At 39.6% G+C, this 23,210-nt stretch overlaps 3 protein-coding genes across 4 annotated transcripts in view; 2 read left to right on the top strand and 1 right to left on the bottom strand.

The window, feature by feature from the left end:
- The window catches only part of LOC146456336 (uncharacterized), a 57,738-nt gene that overhangs the window by 11,108 nt on the left and 23,420 nt on the right, over window positions 1-23,210 (top strand). The gene's annotated exons all lie outside the window — the stretch shown is intronic.
- Window positions 1,263-6,778, bottom strand: LOC146456340 (collagen triple helix repeat-containing protein 1-like). The gene is made up of 3 exons (XM_085093272.1): window positions 6,368-6,778; window positions 2,781-3,026; window positions 1,263-1,813 (listed from the first exon to the last, which is right to left on the bottom strand). The coding sequence occupies exons 1-3, from the start codon at window positions 6,449-6,451 to the stop codon at window positions 1,466-1,468; spliced, it is 678 nt and encodes a 225-aa protein (XP_084949398.1). The 5' UTR covers window positions 6,452-6,778; the 3' UTR covers window positions 1,263-1,465.
- On the top strand, window positions 12,213-22,970 carry LOC146456339 (uncharacterized). Its single transcript, XM_085093271.1, has 5 exons — window positions 12,213-12,379; window positions 19,876-20,010; window positions 20,686-20,793; window positions 21,738-21,956; window positions 22,701-22,970. Exons 1-5 carry the CDS (start codon window positions 12,213-12,215, stop codon window positions 22,903-22,905), a joined length of 834 nt encoding a protein of 277 aa, XP_084949397.1. The 3' UTR covers window positions 22,906-22,970.

Genomic DNA, 23,210 nt, shown 5'->3' with positions numbered 1-23,210 from the left:
AGAGAGAGCAGTATTACTGACACATCACACCGTGGGAGTGTCCCTTTAAAGGTTATTTTCAATTGGACGGTTGTCGCTCGTGTTTGATGCTTTAACAACTGTCGACTTAATGTCGACTTGTGGCAAGTCTAAACGGTCAGTAAAAGTAATGTTTAAAACATGGGCTGAGGTAAAAAACGCGGACTGGATATACAATAATGAGGATAGACGCTGTAAACATAAAATCTTTCTTTTAGTCGGCAAAACACCTGGATTTTTCGAACGTAAGAGTGTCTCGTTCAGCGTTTTAGTTCTTTAGTGTTTGGCCCAGGTTTCGGCCCCCTGGCACTTTTGGTCAATTAAAGCAACTTTTCAATATTTATTATCTTCATTTAAACAAACGTCTTTATTTCAAAAGTCACATCCAAAAGCAACGCGCTTTTGGATATTACTTAGGATATGTGAGTTTGTGGGGCGGTACATTTCACTGATGTACACAGTCCGTGCATTTTGCAGAATCTAGCTGTTCCAGTCGCAAATTGTTTCTATGCGCCTGATCTGAAAACCTACAGGCCAGAGCTCGGTTGTTCAGCGAAAACCGATTAACACGATGAAAAGTTAACCAAGGTTTTCATCTCGCTCGTTAAAATGTTTTAAAAAGCTCCTTTTAAGCTAAAGCTAAAGAAAAGTCTAAATCAAAGGTGAATGGGGAAAATCTTCCTAAGAATGCTTATTGATTAGTGAAATATTCCCTGGAAACCATACCCCTGGAAAACGTCCCGCGCGTGATCCTACGTTGCCACGCACATGCGCATGCAGTTTCTCTATTCTTTTTATATTCCAAACCTTTTTAGTTCCAGTGGTTTATACTCAGAATGCCGATATTATATGTGGTCATTCCCCTCCCCCCTCCCCCCTCCCCCCTCCCTTCTTCCGTTGCTCATTATTTCGCTCGTCCCCTGACTTGTCTCCCTTCGACCCTCGTGTTCCACTCACTCCTTTATTCCTCTCCGCTCGAGCGAAAGAGGCCTCTTCAGAGGAGAGTGTGTGGGGTGCTAAAAGACATGAGTTGGACAGGGGGGGGGGGGGGGGGTAAAATCAAATTTTGCAGAAAAGAAACGGATCAATTTAAAAAGAAAGTTCACCTAGCTAGTCCCCTTTCCCTTATCGTCTAGTCCCTTATCAAAGATTCTAGGTCACTTTGCATACCATGTTTCATAATAAAGAAAAAAATAATAAAAATAACTAGGGAAAAACAATCATTCCACTCCGCAAAAACTGAATATGGTAAGGCCATTATCACCCGGTCAACTTTATTAATGCTGTTTTACATGATATCTGCTAATAAAATCCCAAAAGTACGTCATGCAGAAGTACACTATAAGGTTTGTTTTTTAGTAATTTTGCTGATGATAAAATCTTGAACGATAAGCTATGTTTAGTTGAGGCTACTACAAAGAGTAAGAATAGTTAACTCGATGGTTTTTCAAGCGACTGGCGGTTCTACTTCTTCAATAATGATCCTGCTGACCGAATTCCAGCTTGTATGCGCGTTCGCATCTCCGTACTCAGCACAGTTGCCGACGTTAAAACCAACCTGTACCTTTCCAGGGCTCAAGCCGCCACAGTAACCTTCTATGTTGGCAGACCTGTGGATGTTGAGATTTTCTCTCTGGTACAAGACTCCATCTATAGCGGCAGGCACTGTACACTCTGTGTTGTTGAAAGTGAAAAACCATCTTTTGCAGCAGAAAGTGCAGCCGAATATACGAATATTACCCACATACACCACTCGTAGGTAAGTATCACTTTTCCTCTTCGTAAATTCGCACTCCTGGAATTCAAGTTAAAAGAAATAAAGATCATGCTACCAACGGATACCGCTCCGTCGTGATCATGGATCAGCCGATCAGTAGAATACAAAACCTTGGTCTGAGCCGGAAGACTGTGGTGAGTCAGAAACAGAACTGGGAAGGAAAGTTGACCAACTTGACTAAGATCAATGGTGGAAAATATAAAGTGTTGGCGGGTGAGGGCGGGGGAAGGTAGCTGTCAACAGTTTTTCGCAGACTTTAGGATGTACCTATCAGTTCTTATTTGGTCAGGGGCACGTGACCAAGAATCAACCAATCACAGTGCTCGTTTTGTTGAGTGAAGTCTAGGTATATAACAATGTAAGATGTATTGTCTAGATGCGTTTTAGTTATTTATACTACAGGTGCATTTTTATAACTCCACCTTTTTAACGACTTGTAAATCATGTATTTGTAGCATGTAAGTAGTATTTCAATTATTTTGATTGTTTTATCAGTCAGCTTACCTGAGAAGTAGCCTTTTGGGTAAGCGTGAACTCACTTTAATAAACTGTATGTACGTATGTATACTGACGACACGGAAATTAAAATTAACTGTTCTGAAATATTTTCGTTGCCGGGTCTCTTGTAGTGGGAATGCATGTCTTGGTAAGTGAACCAAACTGATTGCTTGGAATGTGAACAGGCTCTCAAGTGGGGCATAGGGCAAAGACAAGAATCCAGCTCCCTTTCTTTCTCGCCCCCAGATCGCTTTCATCTCTATCCACTTCGTTCTCCGTTCTCTTTCTCCTATTCCCCAATTTGGTGTATAACTAAGCAATTTTCTTTTAATGTCAAAGAATTGAACCGCTTCCAACGGTCAAAGACAAAACTACGTTTAGACAAAATCTGTTGGAGTCAATTTTGAACCGGCATGCAAGGACGATTTAGGTTTTACCGCTGGTTCATATCAAGAACAATATTAACATAATTAAATTTACTACTTACATGAACCTGGCCATTATCCCGGGCGTCCTTTGTTTGGTCAAATAACCAAGTGCATTGTTTCCATCTTCGGTTACGACCGAGACATCCTGGAGCGGGTCCCTGGAGACCTGAAGTTCCCGGAGTTCCCGGTGTTCCGGGAGTTCCCGGAATTCCCGGTGTTCCCGGCGTTCCCGGTGTTCCGGAGGGACCCTGCGGTCCTTGCAGATAGCATGGAGTTGCCGAGGAGCAATGAGAAGAGAAATCTTCCTGGAAAACAAAAGTAACTTAAAATTATCATTACGGAAGTTTAAGCACGAATTTTTGGAGGGATTTGGAAAATTTTTTTCTTTGTGTCCTTTCTCATCAGTGCTTAACTAGTATTATTACAACACCACAGATTTTTACACTCTTAGACATATCCCGATTATATGAGTTTAAATCCCACCGTCACTAGAATGATTCGATTTGTCCAAAAAAATTCCTCGTCTATTTCTTTTTTCCAGGATCCTATTAAAACTAAATATTGTGCCTGAACTTATTGACAGCAACTCTCCCTAAGAACCTCGTATTCATTTTTTATTGAAAAGTTATATTTCGCTGATAACGCTTCAATCAATTTCTCGTGGGAAGTAGGTAACTAATATGAAATACTAATGGAGAAATTAAATTTTCTTAAAATTTTGTAATTCGAACTTTTTGCACCCTGGGCACCCTGGGCTGGCGAGAACGCAAATTTTGGAAGACTTGCACCTGTTAGTTCTGGAGAATACAGATAATTCAAAACCTCCTAATTCGCTAGTTATGAGCGATAATCATGCACGTTAGTATGATGTGATGAATTGCAATCATAAGATTTTCTAGCCGCAATAAATTTGAGGGTGGAAAATTTATCTACTTTGAGCAAGGATCGCAACATGTTATTTAGCCCAAGTTCAAAGGAATAAATTGCAAAAGTAGCTTGTAGTTACAGGCTCTTCTACATATCAGTAGAAATTTCAATCCATCGTCTATTAAAATCTGTTAAAACATTTGACCGCAATTCAGTTTCAAGTGGGAGGTGAGGGTTGTAAAATCCGACTAATTCGGCAATATTTCTATCAAGCATGTGCATCAACAAGCTTTCCTTTCTAGAGAGTTCCACCAAATATAAGAGGCCTAACTGTCGTTGATCTTTTACTTTTAATCTCTAATTGATTTTAAACTAATTTATTTGCCTCATCCTCTCTTGGAGAGGAATTTCTTCTCCTCTTCCTTACTTATCTGGGAAGATTGAAGGGCCTCTGCTCGCAAGGTATCGTTTTAGGTGAATAGTCTTAAAGCTTGCGTGTTACTTCCAAGAACGTCAATCACTGGGAGGTTCCGCTCTGTGGCCGCATTTAATCGCTGGCATGCATTATACATTAAATCGTTGGTTAGAGGCAATAAACGAATCAATAAGAAAGAACCAACACAACAGGGAGCTGTCTTCTTGAGGTATGAATGGGTTCTCCATAGCCGTCAATCACTCTGAGCGGAAGCGTCTGATCAGAGGCAATAATCGTTGGCATTAATACCTCTTCGAGCTGATGAAGTGTATCAAAATTCAAAACGGTTCTAAACATGTCAAACGATGTGCACTGTGGCATGTGGCCAGAATTTTCAGCATATACAGAATAGTGTTTGTTTGGCTTTGTGGCTTAAACACCAACCTTAATTGGTTACCTTTAATTTTATGAGATTCCACGTTTTCTTGCTACATTTCGGCCTATCAAAGAATGGTAGCGAAATAATCTAAGATCGCCCTATATTTGGAAACGTCAGAGACAATATTTATTTGCAAAACAACGATGGTTGTTACATGATAACTCGAGTGATTTCTTTACAGGCAGCCATCTTTACTTCTCATATTATTCTCTTATATCCCAGATGATGACTCAACAAGTTCAATCCTGTCAAAGCTTTTCTTGAGATTAGCACCTTCTTCAATTCGCTTTTCAAAGTGTTGGACTCAAAGCGACTTCTTGAAACATTTGTTCGGCCACATCAGTCATACGATGTTCCACAAACTAAAATTAAAATTTACCTATTATTCGATATTCCACAATCTTCCAGATGTGTAGCCTCCCACGTTTGTGGGGAGGAGGTAATACGAGTCCCCTAAAAATGACTGCGTGGGAGGCTACCACATGTGGAGAAAGCAATAGAACTTGCTTTTAATCACGGTGAACCAAGTATAAAAGTTACCGTGTACGTTCAGAGACAAAATGTTTGGATTTTCATTTTTGTTTTTGGATAAAAATAAACTTCCCAGTAAGTTTTTACAAACGAGGAAAAAACTATGTAAAAAAAAAAGTAAGTATTTGCCGAGAAATGAAGACGTAAGCAGTTTCCACCTTAAGTTCAATTTTACTTTGATCGACAGTATATTGCTGCCGGTGTAACCATCCGTTGCGGTAATTGCGCGAACGGTCTTTCTTTAGTCTTGAACCCCTCCCAGTCCTGCACATCAAATATCCTGTATTTAGTGGAAGAACTTGCGTTTGCTCGAGTACGAAACTGAGATAAAAGACGATAATAGCTTTAAGGTACACTTTAAAGTAGGTGAAGGTCTTAAAATCTTCCTTCGAAGCAAATATTTGGAGACGCGGTTGTTTTAATTCGCGAGTCCGTGAATCGTGCTTCGTGAGCTTCCTTTTTCTTTTTTTATTTGAAAGCCATTTTCGTACGTTCACCCCACATGGTTTTCTCGCAAATTTAAAAAACTTCTGTAACTTTTCAACGCAATCGAATTAAGGAAAACCCAGACACGTTTTTTAAGCTTTTGGGAACCTAACCTGGAGAAAAAAAGCAAACTTCCAAAATATATAAATCGCATTGAGTTGGAACTCTTGAAGGACAATAGGGTACCTTCAAGTTTCGACTTTACGGAAAACCTGGGAATTTATCAGTTGTTGGAAAAGCAATGAAATATTGGAACATCCAGTTCTATAAGCTTTAATATGATATATGGTTTTGGGTATCTGTGATGTAACTGAGAGGCGCTACATCCGTTAAACTGAGGCCACCCCTGAAGGTATACGGTAACCTTAATTAACGTTCATTTCAAGGAATAGGCAAAACGGACTGACCTTGCAAAGATTATATCTTAAACATTTTAAGGTTTAGGGTTGTTCATGCTGAGCACCAACACGGAATTTCATTCGCAATAGTAAAATGCTTAAAAATATTTTGCTATTGAAAACTTACACTGATATTAGATAACCTGATTAACACCACAACAGGGAAGTTTTTATAGAAGGGCTTTATCAAGGGCAACGAATCAGTCTAAATGAATTTTTAGAATCAAACAACACCTAAAATCAAACATCTACCCCCGAATAATTCCGTTATCAAGAAGGATCCACTAGATTTAAAAGCTTTCCTTTCCAGACAGCACCGTCAAATACAAGCAGCTTGACCTGTTGTTGAATGATCTTTTAGTTTTAATCTCTAATTGATTTTTTATAGAATTCTCTGTCTCATCCTCTCTTGGAGAGGAATTTTTCTCTCTGGACAAAAAATTAATTAAAATTTAATAAACTGTAAGGTAGGGATCGCTCTTCCGTACTTCGTTATATGTATACACTTACAGTTTGGGCAGGCTCCACTCCTTGAATGCAGCAAAACATCAGAGTTGAACAAAAAAGGTAAATAACTGCCTCCCTCGTAAGCATTGTAAAGTTTCACGAAATTACGGGCTTTTTCCTCAAAGATAAATTAATGGCTGCGTCAACCGATCAGATATAAGAGGAAGAGTCTCACTGACAATGAATCAACAGATTAGGGAGCTGTTGTTAAATTTTGAGTAAGTGATCTTGAAGTGTGATTGGTTCCTCCAAGGACGTCAATCACTCGGTAAACAAGCTTCCACTCTGCGGCCGCATTTAATCGCTGGCATTCATTATACATTAAATCGTTGCTTAGAGGCAATAAAAGAATCAATAAGAATGAACCAACAGAGCAGGGAGCTGTCTTCTTGAGGTTTGAATAGGTTTTCCATAGCCGTCAATCACTCTGAGCGGAAGCGTCTGATCGGAGGCAATAATCGTTGGCATTAATACCTCTTCGAGCTTGATGAAGTGTATTAAAATTTAAAACGGTTCTAAACGTGTCAAACGATGTGCACTGTGGCATGTGGCCAGAATTTTCCGCATTTACAGAATAGTGTTTTTATGGCTTTGTGACTTAAACACCTACCCTAATTGGTTACCTTTAATTTTATGAGATTCCACGTTTTCTTGCTACATTTCGGCCTATCAAAGAATGGTAGCGAAATAATCTAAGATTGCCCTATATTTGGAAACGTCAGAGACAATATTTATTTGCAAAACAACGATGGTTGTTACATGATAACTCGAGTGATTTCTTTACAGGCAGCCATCTTTACTTCTCATATTATTCTCTTATATCCCAGATAATGACTCAACAAGTTCAATCCTGTCAAAGCTTTTCTTGAGATTAGCACCTTCTTCAATTCGCTTTTCAAAGTGTTGGACTCAAAGCGACTTCTTGAAACATTTGTTCGGCCACATCAGTCATACGATGTTCCACAAACTAAAATTAAAATTTACCTATTATTCGATATTCCACAATCTTCCAGATGTGTAGCCTCCCACGTTTGTGGGGAGGAGGTAATACGAGTCCCCTAAAAATGACTGCGTGGGAGGCTACCACATGTGGAGAAAGCAATAGAACTTGCTTTTAATCACGGTGAACCAAGTATAAAAGTTACCGTGTACGTTCAGAGACAAAATGTTTGGATTTTCATTTTTGTTTTTGGATAAAAATAAACTTCCCAGTAAGTTTTTACAAACGAGGAAAAAACTATGTAAAAAAAAAAGTAAGTATTTGCCGAGAAATGAAGACGTAAGCAGTTTCCACCTTAAGTTCAATTTTACTTTGATCGACAGTATATTGCTGCCGGTGTAACCATCCGTTGCGGTAATTGCGCGAACGGTCTTTCTTTAGTCTTGAACCCCTCCCAGTCCTGCACATCAAATATCCTGTATTTAGTGGAAGAACTTGCGTTTGCTCGAGTACGAAACTGAGATAAAAGACGATAATAGCTTTAAGGTACACTTTAAAGTAGGTGAAGGTCTTAAAATCTTCCTTCGAAGCAAATATTTGGAGACGCGGTTGTTTTAATTCGCGAGTCCGTGAATCGTGCTTCGTGAGCTTCCTTTTTCTTTTTTTATTTGAAAGCCATTTTCGTACGTTCACCCCACATGGTTTTCTCGCAAATTTAAAAAACTTCTGTAACTTTTCAACGCAATCGAATTAAGGAAAACCCAGACACGTTTTTTAAGCTTTTGGGAACCTAACCTGGAGAAAAAAAGCAAACTTCCAAAATATATAAATCGCATTGAGTTGGAACTCTTGAAGGACAATAGGGGACCTTCAAGTTTCGACTTTACGGAAAACCTGGGAATTTATCAGTTGTTGGAAAAGCAATGAAATATTGGAACATCCAGTTCTATAAGCTTTAATATGATATATGGTTTTGGGTATCTGTGATGTAACTGAGAGGCGCTACATCCGTTAAACTGAGGCCACCCCTGAAGGTATACGGTAACCTTAATTAACGTTCATTTCAAGGAATAGGCAAAACGGACTGACCTTGCAAAGATTATATCTTAAACATTTTAAGGTTTAGGGTTGTTCATGCTGAGCACCAACACGGAATTTCATTCGCAATAGTAAAATGCTTAAAAATATTTTGCTATTGAAAACTTACACTGATATTAGATAACCTGATTAACACCACAACAGGGAAGTTTTTATAGAAGGGCTTTATCAAGGGCAACGAATCAGTCTAAATGAATTTTTAGAATCAAACAACACCTAAAATCAAACATCTACCCCCGAATAATTCCGTTATCAAGAAGGATCCACTAGATTTAAAAGCTTTCCTTTCCAGACAGCACCGTCAAATACAAGCAGCTTGACCTGTTGTTGAATGATCTTTTAGTTTTAATCTCTAATTGATTTTTTATAGAATTCTCTGTCTCATCCTCTCTTGGAGAGGAATTTTTCTCTCTGGACAAAAAATTAATTAAAATTTAATAAACTGTAAGGTAGGGATCGCTCTTCCGTACTTCGTTATATGTATACACTTACAGTTTGGGCAGGCTCCACTCCTTGAATGCAGCAAAACATCAGAGTTGAACAAAAAAGGTAAATAACTGCCTCCCTCGTAAGCATTGTAAAGTTTCACGAAATTACGGGCTTTTTCCTCAAAGATAAATTAATGGCTGCGTCAACCGATCAGATATAAGAGGAACAGTCTCACTGAGAATGAATCAACAGATTAAGGAGCTGTTGTTAAATTTTGAGTAAGTGATCTTGAAGCGTGATTGGTTCCTCCAAGGACGTCAATCACTCGGAGAACAAGCTTCCGCTCTGCGGCCGCAGTTCATTGCTGGCAGGCATTATACATTAAATCGCTGCTTAGAGGCAATAAAAGAATCAATAAGGATGAACCAAGAGAAGAGGGAGCTGTCATTTTAAGCGAGTGATCTCGATGCTTGAGTGGGTCCTCCATAGGCGTCAATCACTTACTGGGCCCGGTAAGTTACGGGACTTTCGAGAAAAGGGGCTCCGGGCGCGAAAAGTTATCGGGATTTTCATATAATAATAATAATACTAATAATAATAATAATAATAATAATAATAATAATAATAATAATAATAATAATAATAATTATAATAATAATAATAATAATAATAATAATAATAATAATAATAATAATAAAAATAATATTAATATTAATAATAATAAAAGTCTTTAATTCCTCACAAGATAAAAAAAAAATCTTCATGTTACAATAATATCAAAGTTATTTACCATTAAAATACGCTCAAATAGCTAAATTGTATTTGAAAATTAGGCAATTAACGTAAGAGTTCTTGAATCTATTTGTATTAACTTCGAGAATCTATCTGTATTAATTTCGAGAAACGGGACCTCGGTAAGTAACCGGAACTTAACTTTCGAGAAACGCGAACGGGCCACAGTTAAAGTGCCCATAACGGAATTTTTTTAATTTTCTCATCTGAATCTTTACATAACGCGAAGAACGTCCGCGAAAAAATTTTTCGATTTGCATGAAACGCGAATTTTTTATGAATTTTACAAATCTTTAAAATCCTATTTTATTGCGGTCCACCCGCCCCGCTGATGAGAATGCCGACGGGCTCAATATAGGGCCACGTGACATGGTCTGTGACGTACATTCAGGAACTGTCGAGTCTATGCACTCACTTGACCTTCAGTAAAGTACATTCGCGGCAGAAAGAAAATCGTCGGATTCACCGGTAGGAAGGAAAAACTTAGCTCCAAATAAATATATTCCATGGCAGAAAACTTATCTGACACGGAAAGTGAGCAAACCGCTGAAGAAAGCAGCTAGGACGAATTTGAAAGCGTCGAAGTCGAGGCGATAGATGGCGTCCACGAAACAAGTAATACGTGTGAAGATGATACACTCAAACCGTACGCGGACGAGCCGATAGCAGACGAAGAATGGCTAAAAAGATATCGCAAGGAACAAGAGGAGAAGCGACGACTCGAGGAAGATTTAACGAAACGCTTGGAGAATAGAGTGCGTGTTAGTGGATGGTAAAGTTCTCACCTTGCATTTTGCATACCCGCTCTTCATTATCATCTGTCAAAACTATGGCCAAGTACTCACATACATTCGAACGAATTATCTTCCATGTAGATGTACTTGTGATAACTGTAGCCGTGATCTGCTAGCAAATATCAGCGAGTGCTACTGCTGCAAGGAACTCGAAGGCAATTGGGAAGCGCTGACTAGCGACATTGTTCTCGCGGAACTACAGGAAGGACACGTGTTGAACTGTGATAATAATAGCTTGTCTCGTTCTCTGAAATTTCGGCCGTAAATTTAATTGTAGGATGGAAGTTGTTATCTTGTCCAATGAACAGGTTAATTTCCTTTTTGTCACTGTCCCACAGTTTACGAAATCCATTGTATCTTTTAGGCGCATATGTTTTGCGAAATGTTCGAAGTCTAACAAGAGTTGGCGTCTAATGTAATTCGTGTCTGTCACCGGTGTCGGGACAAATTTGAGCCTTTTAGAAATAACGCTAACAGGCTGTCGCTAAGTTGGTTGTTTGAAAAATTCTTCATGAATTTCTCGTGTTTTTCTCTTTGTGTCTCAATCCGTTTTTTAAACATTTTTTTTCTGCGCTCTTTGCGCTTGTTATTTGTTTTGTGCCCTTTTTTATTTTGAGCCCCCGTTGTGGTGGTTAGGTTTTCAGAGATAACGCTGTTATACTTTTCAACATTTTTATTGTTTGCAGAATTCTGCAACACATGTGTGTACAATATTTGTTTGAGCTCGTTGAATTCTTGCTGCAGTTAATCTACCTTATCTACATCGTGGTTTACAATGTTTTCTGTGCCGGTTCGCCGAGTGCGACTGTTCTTGCATCGATCTATTTTTTACATCAGTGGTAGCATTTGTGCTAGTATTTTTTGAGAGCTTGGTCTCAACGAAACTTCGCGGATCTCACGATCTATAAGAATATATACCAAAACAATTACGCCATATTTTATAAAACTTGCGACTGCGTTAACAGTGAGGTCAAACTATAAACCTCAGCCGGTTACAACGCTTAGAATGTCACAAGCGGGTGTGAATATTCAGCATCGAAAGCTTACCATTCGCTTTTCCCTGCTCCTCTTCGAGGGTGGCTCTTGGTCTTCGTCTTCCTTTCGCTTAGCTGTTTTAAAGGATAAACACAAACGCTATGACATCCTACTTCAGTTCACGTTTTAAGTTTAAACCTGAATTCATCAGCCTTGTGAAATCCTCGTCATTGAAGTGCATCGAGCACAAGGACGAGGTCTTACCAGGCGCGCGTCCACATCTTCCTCCGCTCCAGCATAAAATCGATCCATTTCTTTCGCCTCCTCAGTCTTTGCGGGCATGTGGTGCCAAAGAAAGGAATCCTGTGCATGCTTATTCCATTCGCTTCGTCTTTGATGTTTCCACATCTCGCTGCAACACATCTTTCCGGCATTTTCGAGAGACGTGCAGAAATACCGCGACTTGTTTTCAGTGAGATCCAGAGAAAGGCTGAAGTCACGTGTTCCTGAATCTACGTCAAAGCTCTTGCTAGACCGAGAGGAGACTAATGCGAATGGTGGGCCAAAATGGCGGCAAATTTGAACGTCTTATAAAATTCATAAAAAATTCGCGTTTTATGCAAATCGAAAAATTTTTTCACTGAAGTTCTTAGGGTGATGTTTAGATTCAGATACGAAAATAAAAAAATTTCCGATATGGGCACTTTAAGGTCTCCCTCTTAAGTCCCCTCCCCCGCTCCTCCCCCAGTTCTCCAGAGTCTCTCCTGGCGAACAACCGCTGGCCAAAGAGCCTGAGGACTCTCGGTACGAGATTGAGAGAATGGAAGGAGAAGGCCTTCTCAAAACTGCTTGCTTAAACGATGGCCATAAAATGCCAATGTTTGGCCTTGGAGTATGGAATAACTTCACTGTAGGAGAAGCTCTAAAGGCTACCAAGTTTGCTTTACAGAATGGATACCGCATGATCGATACCGCTACATACTATCAGTGAGTATGACACAGTGTAAGCCTGGATTGATATCACGGTTTCTCGCTTGTGTGTTATATGCTAGCAGAGGAACTTTGGTCCAGTCATAACCGTGCGAGTTTAACCCTTTGACCCCCTGAATTTTTTAGTAATTTTTGCTAAAAATTGACATGGACAGAGAAAATAGCTAATAAAAGCTTAGGTTTTCATCTAAACCATACATAACCATATATTTGTAGATCTAGAAAGTAGATAAGATTAACATTTTGAAAATGTAAACATTATGTTGTTAATTATTAACTAGTCTGGTTAGTCATTCAAAATGTTCGCCAAAAAAGAAGAAATATCACATCTGCTGTCTTGGGTCCTAGTTTATTACCTTCCATGCAAGCTTCTGATGTTCAACTATCAGACTCAGAGTATAATAAATCACTTGAATAATATATCAGCTACAACAATCAGCAACCGTTTTCATTCTTGGATCACACTTCATCTGAAAACAGCTTGTCAAAAAATATAGTCGTACTGATATCAACCTCAAAGGCATGAGTCGGTCCATGGTTGGAGCCTGAAAATTGCGGTCAGTTTGTATTGTATAACTGAAATTTAAAACGCTCTGATTCAGGTTTAGAGTTTTCTCTTCATCTCTATGGCGTTTGTTGCCAAACTTGTTTCTATCTTAATATTTGTCCATTTTTGCACGTGCGTGAGATGTTGCTCTCTTGATGCTTCCACAGTATTTACATTTTCGGACTCTCCTGGGGAAGAATAATTGGCGGTTTTGTACTCGGAACTATTTTCCTATGAAACATTGCTAATGTCGGGTCTTTCCAACACAATTCAATGAATTTCCTCCATGTCTGAGTAGAAGGACGCCATTTTTAAATCACCAGCTAACATCTATAAACAATGCTTCGACAAAAATTGAAAATCCCCCCCCCCCCCCCCGAAAGTTGTTTCTCGCAATAGTAGAGGAGGTCTGGGACGTAGAATGTGCCTTTGGCCCCTTTTCGTGGGGCAAAATGTACACCATATATGTAAGTGTGCCTTAAGGCATCCGTTCAGGGGTCAAAGAGTTAAGGACGATGCCTACGTTTGTTACTGCGCATACATTCTGTGCATCTTGAGCTACTCGGGTTGCCTATGGGTGGTGCCTACCAATAAAGGGATAGTTTTGCGTGGTTTAAAACTAGGCAGAAAGCAGAACTTAGCAAGTACTCTAGCTTTTTAAAAAGAAACTTCGGGTTAATCATGCGTTTTTCAGAGATAAGAAAGCTTCAATTTGGAAAAAAATGCCATACATTTCCTTGTATTTTACTGTTTTTTAGAATGACTGTTGTATCTCTAAAAAATGCGTGGTTACCGCCAATTTTCTTTTTGGATTTTAACAGTTCTTACTAAGATCTGCCTTCCCAGCATAGTCATAAACAAAACAAAAAAAAGCTCAAAAGTCAAAAGAATATTTTACCTTCAGCAAGTCAAAGTATGACAGTGATGTATGTATAATTACTGAGTAAAGTGTCTGTGTGGAAATCTTTCTGAAAATGCCTTTTAGCTGGTGCCATCTTGGAGTACAATATTCCAGGCTGCTTGGTGTTCTGGTCTCATCAGATCCCAAATACATATCATTTGCACAACAAAAGTTCACCAACCTTTGTTATTTTTGCTGCTTTTATTTGGCATTTTTCAATCAATTACATTTTAAATCAGAAAAACATCACTTAGCCATACTATAGAAAGGAAATACTCTGGGGACAGTTATTGAAGCTGTTCAAAACACCCACAGCACATGTTTTATCAAGTCTAAAAATTCTAGCCTTCATGCTCGAATTTTTAAACTTCATAAAACACTGCTGTTTGTGTTTGAAACAATGATGATGATGATAATCAGTCTTGGTCATTCCAGTAATCTTTGGTGCATTGGGTACAGTCTCGGGAGGATTTGGTAAATGGTTAAAGCCGCTGGGCATGCCCTACAACATGGAGCGAGTGTGTTTGCTGGGGACCACCAGAGTTCCAAGAAAACTGCAAGACACTTTGTATTAATGACAGTAAAGGAAAGAACAGAACATGCAAAGGATCCTACTCAGTATAAGTAGCAACCTTGGTTTGTGTTGATTGGTGCGTTTCGATCCTCTCTTAGGCCTAAGAGAGGATCGAAACGCACCAATCAACACAAACCAAGGTGCTACTTATACTGTCACGCAATCAGTCGACACCATCGCCTGATGAAGACCAGCAGTATAGCGGTCGAAACGTCGCGATCCACATCTTTGTGACTCAATCGTGAGACAAACGATTAACTCATCTATCATTTTAAACCACGATGACAAACACCTTTCATAATATTGACCTGAAATATGGGCGCACAGCCCTAAGGTTGATTCGTCGACACGAGCGTTGCTCACGCAAGCTCGCGCGATATGCTAACCACCTCACCTTTCTCATAAGGTGCGTAAGGAACCACGTTGTTCCTAGAGACCTTCGGGTCCGTTCGCCAGTTCCAACCAAAGGCGGTCACAGAGTAGCCGAACTAGCATCCTTGAGATTGCTAAGAGAGAGAATCAGACTAGCTCAGAGGGCTAAGGGAAATGCGATGCAAGATAGCCACTCTACAGCGAAGAGTATAACAGCCACTCTTTCGCCTAAAGATGCTTCTGAGATACTTGAAAAGATCAGTTGCAACACAAAACGACTGTTTAATAAGACCAGAGACAGACAGAAACGAAAGTTCGATAACCTGTTGATCGAGAAACAGTCTTCTGTTTCAACGACAAGAACACCTCATGTTGACAGAACACCCCAAGTTGACAAATCCAAATGGGTTATCAACTTATCCTCCAGGTCCTTAAGCGACGCTGAGGTATCTTTACTACAGAAAGGGTTAAATTTTGCTGTAACACCTACAAGCATCCCAGCCACTGAGATAGTTGCCAAGGTTGAATCTGCAATAAGACCACTTGACGCAGAACAGGCAGACACTGTCAGGAGAAACGTAAACTCTATCCTCCAGAAGACTAAGCCTCCTGAACCTAATATCACCAGGGAGATGAAACAAGCTCTCAAAGGTTTAAAAGAGGATAAGAACATTATGATTCTCCCGGCAGACAAAGGTCGTGCCAGTGTAGTGCTAGACAAAAACACCTATGACGATAAACTGAAAACACTGATTGAGAAGGGTCCATACCGACTTCTTAATAAAGACCCAACGGACCGTACACCCGTAGGGTTAAAGAGGCTATTCACATAAGACTTCACCCTGACAACATCAATAGGGATAATGGAATTGAAATTCCGGAAGCGTGGATGCCCACGATCAAACAACACAGCAGCCGATCGGTACCAAGGCGGACGGCCGAGGGAACAATTTCTAGTCTGAACGACGAGGATCGAAATCCTCCAATCAACAACAGCCTAAGAGAGGATCGAAACGCACCAATCAACACAAACCAAGGTGCTACTTATACTGTCACGCAATCAGTCGACACCATCGCCTGATGAAGACCAGCAGTATAGCGGTCGAAATGTCGCGATCCACATCTTTGTGACTCAATCGTGAGACAAACGATTAACTCATCTATCAATAATGCTAATAGTAGTATTAGTAATAATAAGATAGTTATATATAAATTATATAATTATAATTATAAATGTATATATAATTTTTTATATATACAGTTGATATTTGAAAAAACTTTTTATAATGATGATGATGGTGGTGATGATAATAATAATAATTTATTCGAATGCATATGCCATACATGATATATTTGAAAAGGAGGACCACGAGGTTAGCCCTATGTGAAGGTCCCCTTACTAAATATATAAACTAAATTTACAAAATATACCTGCGCCATAACAAAGAGTTGAGGCTCTGGTTTTAAACAGACTAGACAACAGGCACACAATAGTCCTGGTATGTAGAAAGACCTTACATAACAAGGACTTCAACCAGGTTGAGTCTGAAGTGTTCAACCTGTCCTGCGGATTATCCCACAAAAAGGCCCCAAATGGTGGTCTTGGTGTCAGGTGTTGCAATTTTGTTCAATCTGTAGCAAATGGTGCAGGTCCTTCAGAATTTTCTGAAGTTCCTTTCAAAGAACCTTAACAGGATCAGCTAGTACACCTGTAGTTTAGAATGATGCTTTTAAAATACCATCTCTTTTAAAGTGCCTATGAAGCGAAAATTGTCTTTAGGTAGTTATAAAATTTACCCTTTTAAACATGCGATTTCAAAGTTTGAGATTGCTGGGGTAAAAATTGCCGATATTGTGAGCGCTCAAAGTTAGACTATTTTGCCCTCAAAAATGGTATTCGAATCGCGCGGCCAAAATGCCAGGTGACAATAACTTCTGACGTCACGTTGGTGCCAAAAATTGCAATTCATCATGGCGGAAGAGAAGAAAGATAAGCGACAGCGAGGCGGATATTAAAGAGAGTTGCCAGAATCGATCGTTTACAGATTCGCTGGTCATGTTTTATTCTTTCTACAATCCTTTTTGGCGGCAAGAACAGAATGAGAGTAAACAAACTTTTGGCACCATCGTGACGTCACAACTTGGAATTCAGCATAAAACTCGACCTAGTCCTCTGACCATTTTTGAGAGCAAAATAGCCCAATTTTCAGCCTTCGTAAAATCCGCAATTTTTACCCCAGCACTCTGAAACTTCGGAATCATATATTTCAAAGTGCAAATTTTATAACTACACAAAAACAGTTTTCGCTTCTTAGGCACCTTAACGAGTGTTTGGGTTCGTCCATTGCTACAGTCATTGTTATTTATAATTCATAATTCCTTAAATAACAAGGACCAGGTCATGTCAGATTCAGGATCCAATTTAAGTTGCTGCTCATCACGTTTAAAGCTATTCATGGTATTGCACCCGACTACATCAAGGACCTTATAGTTGTGAGGACACCATCTAAGTATGGCTTAAGATCCTATGGGTGGTGCCTACAGGGATATTTTTGCACAGTTTAAAACTATGCAGAGAAAGCAGAACTTACAAGTGCTGTTGGTATCCAAAAAGAAAATCAGTCAATCCCAGTTGTACCCATTCCCCCCCCCCCACCCCGGCATAGTGGGGTATTTTTCCACACTTTCCATCCAGGGGGTCAAGCATTAGCCTACCACCCAATTAACCTTGGGTATTTGACCATCTGGCTTTTTTCACCATGCAGCATTGTCACTTCTTTTAATGACTAATTTATCTCCAAATACAGTAAGTTTCTTATTGAATAATATCTACCTATACATACATATGCAGAATGACCTATTTTTACATCTACTGGAAACAAGACCTATCACCGGCTAGGACTAAATTTGGCCAGAATTTATTGGAAGTAAGATAAGAAACGAAGAAAATAAAACATTTTTGAGCCACTACCCGATAAAAATTTATAATCGATGAAAATCGACAATCACAAATTTCTTTAGCATAGTTGTTCATTGATTATCAATGTCAATCAATTAATTCACATCGATTGATCAATTGATTTTCTGATCATCGATGTCATCTATTGTTCATGTCCTGCATTAATTAATAAAATATATAAGGAGGTGTATAATGACTCATCATCCAAGCATTTGGGTGACTTTTGGGGGATAGACCGAGCATTTTAGTGGAAAAGAAAATGGAGCATTAAGGTGGAGGATTTTAATGAGGAATCAAAAGCATAATGTTCAAAAGCCTATTCAAGGGTTTTGAATCCCCTGATAAAGACATAACCTGGTCCCGGCCCTTGTTATTTAAGAAACAAGACGCATATGTGCGTGAACTTGGGCTCCATTCCTGGTATATCCAGCTGTAAATGCCAGAAAGTTGACATGATAAAATCTCAGTTGTCATTTGTCGATTGTTTTACAGCATAGTACAAGCACTTATATTGTAAACAATGTATATTCCTGGTCTAAATTGTACCCTCTGTCCGTTTTTTACGCCCGGTCTGTAGACTGCGTTTTACACTGACCGTTTAAGTAATAAATTTTAGAATCGAATACAGGTTCTGACAGTAAAATCCGAGCTTTCAACCTATCTGTGCATCTATCTGGCCAACAGGATTTAGCAAAGTGGGCAGGGATATCTTGTGTTGGCTTCATCCCCCCCTCGCAAAAGTTTTTGTTTTTTGAAATAAGGGAATTCTGATTGAAATTGGTGTTTCGTGGGAATTTCTTTTTGTCAGTATCTTTCACCCATTAATCGATGAAATTTGTCCTCGCGTCACATCGGCGAAATTTGATCCGTCTCCAGTGCATGCGTTTGTTTACGCAAGATTACGCAGTTGTCACGTTTTGGCAATTAAAATAGAGAGAAAAACAGACAGAATGCTTCCCCAAAGGAAAAATTTATTGAGAATAGTCTTTGTTTACGCCTAAGAAAGAAACGCTTATAATTCTAAATGCGAGACGAGAGACGCGAAAGCGATTTGAAGGAACTATCAGTCCATTTCGAAGCGAATTTATCAACCCGTGCGTGGCACGTTTTTCAAATTTTCGCTAAAACTGTTCAGAATATAAAGAATCGGTCAATTAGAATAGTATTTCAGTACAAATTCACGATCAAACCTGTAATTTTTCAGCCGTTGAATTCCCAGAAGTACTAAAAAATTTAGTAGAAAGTCCGTGGCCTGAATAAGGATTTGAGATGTCCGCGCTCCGCTAACTCGTCGCCTGGATAAAACAACAATTTGTGCTCGAAGCACAGTTTCTTCGCCGTTATTTCTCGGATTTCCGCTATCGAAACTGTTGAGTATTCCTAAGTAGTTCTTCTTTCGATGTACCATTTCGAAAAGTTGTATTTTCCTTCGGAAAACGCGAAAATCGTCGACTAAAAAATGGCCGACCCATGCAAACCCATGCAGCGACAAGATTACCTGCGCATGCGTTTTAAGGCCCAGACGGCGATTTGTGACTGAATGTGGAAAACAAAAAAAAAAAAAAAAAAACGAAGGGCAATTTTCAACTTGGTCTCCCTGTGGGAAGCCCAAGTAATTATGAAACGGTCGGTATAAAATGCAGACTGGGTATTAAATGCAGACTAGGTATAAAATGCAGATTGCAGACTGCAGACTGGGTATAAAATGTAGACTGACACCAAAACCGTCTCTTCGTCAAATATATTTTGAATTTTCAGCTAACGCTGGTGTCACGTAAATCGCCTCTCCGAGATCATCTCCCGGGAAACTGACATTGAAAATAGCGGGAGATTCGAGAAACACCCTTAAAATTATCGGGTACTTACCGGGACACTTACCGGGCCCGATAAGTTACCGGGACTTTCGAGAAACGGCCTCCTGGTCTTCTTCTTCTTCTTCTTCTTCTACTACTACTATTTCTCGCGAGCGATTTGAGTGTTTGCCGTAGAGATCACATTGGCGTCGCGCTTAGCTGATTTCTCATGTAAATCGGTCGCAAGCAAACTCTCTTCGGGGATGTTGGGGAGGGGAGGGCAGGAGAGAGGCGAGCTTGCATGAAGTGATTTTATTTTAAAAAGTTATTCGAATTGTTTCGAACAGAAATGAACATGAAGTTGGTCGAGGAATCAAGGAATCGGGAGTGAAACGAGAAGATATTTTTGTGGTGACGAAGTTACCAGGGGCAGGTCATGGATACGAGGAATGTTTGAAGGCTTTCGATACAAGTCTTAAGAAGTAGGTTTATTAATAAATGTAGGAGTGATAATAGCAGTTATTCAATACGAATTACTAAATGGACCGTATTTATTATTATATAATCTCAGTTCCATTCAGATCTCATCCTTCAAACGTTATAAAGGCTTTAAGGGGTAGACACCTTTTGATGCGTAGCAAATTAATGAACACTTTATATGAGTTTCTCTTTATTTTTGCACTAGACGGCCCGTGATGCAAACCTTGTTCTAGGTTAACCTGGAGTTTTTTTTCCTTTTCTTCACTTTCCGAAACCCCCAACGGCTTTGGCTCGGTCAACACAGCAATTGTGCGGGACATCCGGTTTTCTTTCGGTTGAGGAGAGAACGTGACCTAAAGGGAAAACAAAATCATGACTTTTCCGTTTTCCACGTCTTATCTACAGTTGCTGTTACTTTGTTGTCACGTGATATTTTGATAGTCTCAAACACACTGGTGCAGTTGCACCCACATGGGAGCAAACAGACCCAGAGTTCAATGCGTACATCCGCAACTGTGACAGCTGTGGTCCATATCGGTGAGGAATGCTATAAAGGCGTGTAGGTTTTAACATAACATTATTGAGATAACAACCAAATTGCTGCATTAGCAAGAGTTAGTTTTCAAAGTACATAATCGAAGCTTTGTGTGATAAGTGAACTTGTTTTTTCATTGCAGGCTTGATGTAGGCTATATTGATTTGTTTCTCATCCACTCTCCTACCGCGGGAAAAAATGTTGACTCCTACAAAGCCATGATGAAACTCAAGCAACAAGGGCTTATACGGTAAACTAATTGTATATGTGTGTTATCTTATAATTTAGCAAGAGGTTTTAGGATAATAAAAGCCTTATTGCGTGTGTTTCAAGGTCTCGGGAAAATAAGTAAGCCTTCGAACGGCTGACATGTCTTATTAACGATCACGAAGCAATACTAAAATGTCAGGTAAGAGTTGAGAACTGCCACGCCAAAGCGAAGACCAATCCTTATTGAGTAGTGAGCTGTGATTGTAGTTGGTTTTAGGCAGGTTGTTAGGCAGAGATCCACTTGAAAATCAACCTCGTCCCCAGTGTCCTCGCGAAATTCAAAATGTCGGGGGTAGGGGGGGGGGGGGGAAGCTCACGCTCCACAAATCGTGGAATACTTTACTATACTTCTTCTTCTTCTTCTTCTTCTTCTTATTCTTCTTCTTCTTCTTCTTCTTCTTCTTCTTCCTCCTCCTCCTCCTCCTCCTCCTCCTCCTCCTCCTCTTCTTCTTCTTCTTCTTCTTCTTCTTCTTCTTCTTCTTCTTCTTCTTCTTCTTCTTCTTCTTTTTGGCGACTAAACATGGTAAACAGCCATAGCGTTATAAGTCCTCTCGATTAGTACAGAATAACGTTTCGAAATCAAGCAAATTGTTCTCCAGGAAGACTAAAGGCCTGAGAAAAATTTGGATTGTATGGAAAATTCCTGAACCGGGGAAAGAGAAATAGTAGTGTTTCTTTTTCGAAAAGGTTTTAATCTATGTAATTCCAATCCAGTTTTGTCGATTTTTTTTGGGCAAATGGAAGGCATCGTGCTTCTTAAGTCTCGTCGCAGCCGTTCTTAGTGTCGTCACGCAGGAGCGTTGCGTGACGACACTAAGAACGTCTGCGTAGGAGACTATCGTGCTTCGGCTGTTGCTTATGTTAGTTGGTCTTGAGGGACTCATATTTTGACTAAACTCTAACCAAGCATTTCGAAACTCATAGGTCAATCGGCGTCTCCAACTTCGGCGTGGATCACCTTAAAGAGATGGAGAAAGCGGTCCTTCCGACTCCAGCTGTCAATCAAATAGAGCTGAATCCTTATTGGCGCTTAGAAGACATTGTGAGCTACTGTAAAGTAAAAGGAATTGCCGTAATGGGTTACAGTCCAATATTTCGCGGCAAGAAAAACGAAGATCCTATTCTGATCGAAATGGCTAGTAGGTAAGTGAAATAATGAAGTAGCCAAACCCTGATACGTTTGGTTTTCCTTCAAGGATTGTCTTCAAATGTCTCTGAATGTTCCTCGGTAATCTCCGTGCGCTTTCTTGCGAGCCTGTAACCCAAAGGATGATGGTAATTGAGGGCGAATAATTGTTTAAATCAAAAGAATTGAAAAAAATTCGAAAAAAAGTACACGATAGTCAAATTGGACACGATTCAAATAGCGTTAACGGATTACAATGTGCGAAACAATCTGTAGGTCTGTGAAAACACTAACGTAAACTAAAACAATTGGTGAAGATTAACTACATAACCCATGCGTCCCTGCAATACCAGCGGAGCATCAATCAATCAATCAATCAATCAATCAATCAATCAATCAATCAATCAATCAATCAATCAATCAATCAATCAATCAATCAATCAATCAATCAATCAAACAATCAATCAATCAATCAATCAATCAATCCAGCTTTAACAAACTCGAGTTCCTGAGGGACATCGAATCCATAACCTTTCGCATACCAACCTCGTTTCCAGGCCTTTTCCCTCCAACCTCGTTTCCAGGGGTTAAAGGGAAAAGCCCTGGTAACGTGGTTGTCCGCAGTCGGATGCTCTAACGTACTACTGAGCGACTCATATGGGTCATACAATAAACGTCAAAAGGATCGTGTTCGGTGGTAATGAGAGTATTCAAGAATCAGCGCCACGATAAAAACCCCCCACTTTTTTTTAATTCTATAGATACAACAAATCAGTACCGCAGCTTCTGATCCGTTGGAGTGTACAGAAAAACTACATTACTATTCCAAAGTCAGGAAAGCTGGAACGGATTCAACAAAATGCCGACGTTTTTGACTTCGCTGTTAGCGACGAGGACATGAAAACACTGGTAGGTATTTTACGGAGTCTTTGTGCCGATACAACTAATGAGAATTGCGTGAGTTAGACCTAGGATTCAAACGGATGTTATCACAGGCTCGCTGCTTTGTCACTGTGTTCTATTTCAGACTACAGTGACTCTGCCTATAATGCTGATACAACTACAACTAATTAGAATTATGTGTGTCAGACAAGGTTTTAAACGGATCTTGTCACAGGCTCGCTGCTTTGTCACGATGTTCTATTTCAGACTACAGTGACTCTGCCTATACTATCTTGTACCTATCGATGCCTATCTTGTTTCTTTTATTTTAAGTCGTCCTCAAAATGCGAAGGGACGGTGGTTTTGTTTCTATGGAGAAAAGTCTTACT

This window comes from Pavona decussata, unplaced genomic scaffold (assembly GCF_977016875.1).
Source record: "Pavona decussata unplaced genomic scaffold, jaPavDecu1.1 SCAFFOLD_258, whole genome shotgun sequence".
NCBI lineage: Eukaryota > Metazoa > Cnidaria > Anthozoa > Scleractinia > Agariciidae > Pavona > Pavona decussata.
The sequence above is the reverse complement of the archived record's forward strand: the minus strand, read 5'-3'. Positions and strand labels throughout refer to the sequence as shown.

Excerpts from the sequence above, each read along its gene's own strand:
- LOC146456340 (XM_085093272.1), bottom strand. The coding sequence starts at position 6,451 with ATGCTTACGAGGGAGGCAGTTATTTACCTTTTTTGTTCAACTCTGATG. Across the intron at positions 3,027-6,367 it reads GAGTGGAGCCTGCCCAAACT|GAAGATTTCTCTTCTCATTG; the intron begins GTAAGTGTATAC and ends TTTGTTTTCCAG. Across the intron at positions 1,814-2,780 it reads GGGATAATGGCCAGGTTCAT|GAGTGCGAATTTACGAAGAG; the intron begins GTAAGTAGTAAA and ends CTTGAATTCCAG.
- LOC146456339 (XM_085093271.1), top strand. The coding sequence starts at position 12,213 with ATGGAAGGAGAAGGCCTTCTCAAAACTGCTTGCTTAAACGATGGCCAT. Across the intron at positions 12,380-19,875 it reads GATACCGCTACATACTATCA|AAATGAACATGAAGTTGGTC; the intron begins GTGAGTATGACA and ends TGTTTCGAACAG. Across the intron at positions 20,794-21,737 it reads AAGCAACAAGGGCTTATACG|GTCAATCGGCGTCTCCAACT; the intron begins GTAAACTAATTG and ends CGAAACTCATAG.